Genomic DNA, 5,200 nt, shown 5'->3' with positions numbered 1-5,200 from the left:
TCGCTCTTTTCCAGCAGCGATAAGTGTTGCAAAATAAAATATGGGATTTAAATAAAAAATCTGAAGGAAAGGCGGGTGCTTTTCGAGGCAGCATTGACTAAAGCAAGCACGGTCCAGCGGGAAAACAATGCACTTGTCCCGAACGCTAATTGCTTGTGAAAAAGCGCTACTGTGAAAGCCCTCTTAGAGGGTTTTACATTAGTGCTTTTTCACGAGCGTTTAGCACTCGGGAAAAGCGCCGCACTTCTCCAGATGGAGCGTGCCCCCCGCTGTATTCAATGCTGTTGGTAAAAGTCCCCGCTTTTGAAATCTCTTCCTGGGTTCTATTTTCAAGCACTAATCTCTGCTGCGAAAGCACAGAAATTAGCGATGGAAAAAGCGCTCATGTGAAATTAGCCTCTTTCACACCAGCACTTTTGAGAGCGCTAATCACCGTGCTTTTGCGAGCGGCGATTAGCGCTTGGAAAAGCGCACAGTGAATGGGCTTTTTTCAATATTGCTGCCTATAGCCTTTTAAGCCCTAGCACTTAAAAATCTTTGTGCCATGAGGTGCTGGAAAATTTCCCTTGTTCTTCAATGGGGCTGTGCTCACCTGCGCTTTTTGAACCCTTATTACAAGCGCTTTGCTGGGTGCAACATGGGCGCTTTTCATAGCGCTTTTCCAGACATGGGCTATAAGTGTCGCTTTTCCTGTGTTAAGCCACTCATGAACAACAGACGCCAGCAGAAGCCCCCATGTATGCAGCCACCCCATGTATGCGACCCCCCATGCATGCGGTCCCCCATGTATACAGCCCCCCATGCCTCCGTATAGTGCCTTCATGTGTCGGTATATGGGTCCTCCCATTTCTCCATATGAAGCCCCCCCAAAGGTATACAGCTCCCCTCCCTGGTATATAACTTCCCTCCTTTCCTCTCCAAGTGTATACAGCTCCCCTCTGTGGTATATTGCTCCCCCCGAGGGTATACAGCTCTCCTCCCCCAAGGGTATACAGCTCTCCTCCTCCAAGGGTATACAACTCTCCTCCCCAAGGGTATACAGCTCTCCTCCCCCAAGGGTATCCAGCTCTCCCCCAAGGGTTTACAGCTCTCCCCCCAAGGTTTTCCAGCTCTCCCCCCAAGAGTATACAGCTCCCTCCCCTCTAGGGTATACAGCTGCCCCCCCTCTCGGGTATACAGCTCCCCTCTCAGGTATACAGCTCCCCTCTCGGGTATACAGCTCTCCCTCAAGGGTATACAGCTCCCTTCCCCAAGGGTATATTGGTCTCCCCCAAGGGTATACAGCTCCCCTCCATGGTATATGGCTCCCCCCAAGGGTATACAGCTCTTCCCCCCCAAGGGTATACAGCTCTTCTCCCCAAGGGTATACAGCTCTTCCGCCAAGGGTATACAGCTCTCCTCACCCCCAAGGGTATACAGCTCCCCTCCCAGGTATACAGCTCCTCTCCTGGGTATACAGCTCTACTCCCCAAGGGTATGCAGCTCATCTCCCTGGTATATAGCTCTCCCCAAGGGTATACAGCTCTCCCCCCAAAGGTATACAGCTCCCCTCCCCCAAGGGTATACTGCTCCCCTTCCTGGTATACAGCTCCCCCAAAGGTAAACAGCCCCCAATCTGTATACAGCTAGCTGTATATGGTTGTAGGTGTAAGGGTTAGGGTTAGGGTTAGAACCCAATTAGCACCGCTGTTGGTGATTTTAACCCATACGGATGGCAGTCCAGTAGATGACAGCCCATTGGATGACAGCCCATTGGATGGCAGCCCTTTAGTTGACTCAACAAAGAAAGCACGCCCAGCTGATCACCCGAACAGGTGCGGACTCCGAGCACCAATAAAACCCAATTAGCATCGCTGTTAGTGATTTTCACCCATACGGATGGCAGCCCAGTGGATAACAACACATTGGATGGCAGCCCTATAGTTGACTCAAAAAGAAGACATGCCCAGGTGATCACCCGAACAGGTGCGGACTCCGAGCACCAAGAAGACGAGTGCAGCCACAGCTAGTCAGTCAAACAGGACGCCGAACAGCTCCATGTGATCCCGCTAACGATGGCACCGTAAGTAAACTGCGATGTTTGACCAACAAAAATAATCTGAATGCCTTAAAATAACACGTAGCGCCTCTCGTTTCAGCCACCGGTGAACAGCCCTCACGTGCCCCATTTGTCATACGGCAAGCAAATATCTAGCTACCCACCTGCGAAGGATTTGTATGTGGACACAGACTGACTCCGAGATACGAGAGGAGCTGACCACGGCGAAGTGCTGTCTAGACTGGGTTGCAGGAAAAGGTACTATCATTCAATTCCGCGACCTCAAGCCTTTCCCATCCCTGGATGAGTCAGTGTTTTTTTGGAAGGACGCGGATTTTTGGTGACAGGAAAGCTGAGTTTGGACTCCATACATACGCCATCTGTATCAGTTAGTGGTTGAGAGACCGCAACAGACCAGATGCTGCTCCCTGTTCAGTCCGCTGACGACTTGGAGGGACCGGGCCTGGAGGCAGAAATTGCCGCTAACATGTCTGATCAGCTATCCGACGGGGAGGCCCCAGACGCTAGTACACAAAGAGAGCGGGACACATAATGGAGGGTCTCAAGCCGTACAGCTTCAAGAGCCACTGGCTTGTACAAATGCCACTCCGTTAATCACCCCATGCTTAGGGAATACACCAAGTATCTGAAGGGTACCCACCAGGTACGGAGGTGGAAAGCAGAGGTCTCAAATATCACCTGATTCCTTTACTACGTGAACCCCAGATCTGTTAGCCTCGAGTACCTCCAAAGACCCGGCAAGACGAATGCTTTTTTTACTAAGCTGTGTAGCTTGCCGCTCTCAAAGGCAGCAATGCTGGTAATGCTTAAAAACGTATGAAGATTTACCACTTATCATATGAACGCAACAAACTTAATCGTATCTCGGCCTCAACTTTATCATGCCTGTGAGCTCTTCATGAGCTCTACAACTGACCTTCAAAAGATATTATATAAGGGGCGTGTCGAGAGATGGTTTGCAAGCGATACGACACACTAATGTGCCCTTCGAAGACTCCGCAAGAATGCCGCCGACTACTGGAGGTGGCAAAACCGTCATTTCTTGCCAGAATACGTGGAATTGAAAGACAGAGCATGGTTCCAGCCGACTCACAAGTAAGCCGTAATCTCCAGGCACTCTTAATATTGCAGCACCTACAGAAGCCATGCGTTGTACAGAACATGACAGTAAGTAGTACCCAGACCTGCGCGGTCCGGTGCTGTAGCTCAAAGTTTTTTTAATGTTCTCCTATAACACTTAGATTGCAGAGTGGAACAAGAAGACGGAATACATCCACCACGGACGTCGCTACATTATTATCGGCGTTACGGAGCATAAAATCGCTTCGAAACAAGTAGCCGCACTTGTGCTCTTGGAGCAAGAAGAGTCGGTAAGGCAACAAATTTAAGGGCTTACGAACCCCGCTTGACCCATTCCGTCTTGCGCCAGGCGCTTAACTGATTCTATATATTTTTTTTCAGTGGATTAACGTATATGCTGAAACAATCAGGCCGCACTTCACCAGCAGCTGTGCCACAGAAAAGGCATTCTTTGTAACGGCTAGCGGTCAGCGTATACGATGTCCTTCGAGCAACCTTAGGCAATACCACTTAAGGCAAGTTTCTCACCGAGCCAATTTTTAAACCAGTGCGGAAATTATGTACTTATTCTGCCTTGTCTTGCTCCACAGTTACGACTTGCCGCTCGTAACCAGCCAAATGGTACGAAGAGTATGCGAAACATGGACTCTGCCTAATTATACTGACCCGGAGAATCGCCTGTTCGCCAGGTACTTAGCGCATTCAAACGAGATGGCGGAGAAGGTTTACCAGGAAAAAACGATACAAGACGTGTCAGGCTTCAGTAGGCTGAAAATTAAGCCACCTCCACAAGGCTTCGTAGGCCGACTAGCAAGCTCCTTAGGCCTAACTTTGAGTCATGTCTCTAGGGTTCAGTAGGCCGAAAATTAAACCACCTGAACAAACATAACAGGTCTCAAATAACATAACTGGTATCATGGATCGAAATGTAAGCCATCTCAACAAACACAACATGTCAAAACTAACATAACGGGTATCATGGATCGACATGTAAGCCATCTCAATAAACAGGAGGTCTCAAGACATGTAAGCCATTTCAACAATCACATGTCTAAACTAACATAACGGGTATCATGGATTAGGGTTAGGGGGTTAGGGTTAGGGTTAAGGGTTAGGGTTAGGGGTTAGGGTTAGGTTAGGGTTGGGTTAGGTTTAGGGTTAGGGTAGGGTTAGGGTTGAGGATAGGGGTTAGGGTTAGTGTTAGGGTTAGGGATTAGGGTTAGGAAATTAGGGTTAGGTTTAGGGTTTAGAGTTTAGGATTGGGGATAGGGTTTAGGGTTAGGGTTAGGGGTTAGGGTGTTAGGGGGTTAGGGCTAAGGGTTAGGGTTAGGGTTAAGGGATAGGGTTAGGTGTTAGGGTTAGATTGGGGCTGGGTTAGGGGTTAGGGTAGGGTTAGGGTTGAGGATAGGGATTAGGGTTAGGGGTTAGAATTAGAGTTAGGGTTTAGGGTAAGGGTTAGGGATTAGGGTTAGGTTTAGGGTTGGGAAATTAGGGTTAGGGTTTAGGGATTAGGGTTAGGGGTTAGGGTTAGGTTTAGGGTTGGGAAATTAGGGTTAGGGTTTAGGGATTAGGGTTAGGGGTTAGGGTAAGGGGTTAGGGGTTAGGGTTAGGGGTTAGGGTTAGAGGGTTAGGGGTTAGGGTTAAGGGTTAGGGTTAAGGGTTAGGGTTGGGGTTTAGGGTTAGTGTTAAGGTTAGGGTTGGGTTAGGCGGGTTAGGGTTAGGGGGTTAGAGTTAGGGTTAGAGGATTAGGGTTAGGGGTTAGGGTTAGGGGTTAGGGTTAGGGTTAGCCTTTAGGGTTAGGGTTAGGGTTGGGGAGGTTAGGGTTAGGGTTAGAGGTTAGGGTTAGGGTTAGAGTTAGAGGGTTAGGGTTTAGGATTTAGGGTTTGGGTTACGGTTAGGGGTTAGGGTAGGGGGTTAGGGTCAGGGGTTAGGGTTAAGGTTAGGGTTAGGGTTTAGGGGGTTAGGGTTTAGGGGGTTAGGGTTAAGGGTTAGGGTTAAGGGGTTAGGGTTAGGGTTCGGGTTAGGGTCAGGGTCAGGGTCAGGGGTTAGGGTTGGGTTAGG

The 5,200-nt window shown here is 49.2% G+C and overlaps 1 protein-coding gene across 1 annotated transcript; it reads left to right on the top strand.

The window, feature by feature from the left end:
• Positions 1–2,913: 2,913 nt before the first annotated feature.
• Positions 2,914–3,937, top strand: LOC142292427 (uncharacterized; the record flags this gene model as incomplete). The annotated part of the gene is made up of 4 exons (XM_075337771.1): positions 2,914–3,226; positions 3,301–3,429; positions 3,521–3,654; positions 3,730–3,937. Coding segments are annotated over exons 1-4 (687 nt in total), but the record flags the coding sequence as incomplete, so codon positions are not given.
• Positions 3,938–5,200: the final 1,263 nt, after the last annotated feature.

This window comes from Anomaloglossus baeobatrachus, chromosome 2, assembly GCF_048569485.1.
Source record: "Anomaloglossus baeobatrachus isolate aAnoBae1 chromosome 2, aAnoBae1.hap1, whole genome shotgun sequence".
Taxonomy (NCBI): Eukaryota; Metazoa; Chordata; class Amphibia; order Anura; family Aromobatidae; genus Anomaloglossus; species Anomaloglossus baeobatrachus.
This window is presented reverse-complemented; position numbering and strand designations above follow the sequence as displayed.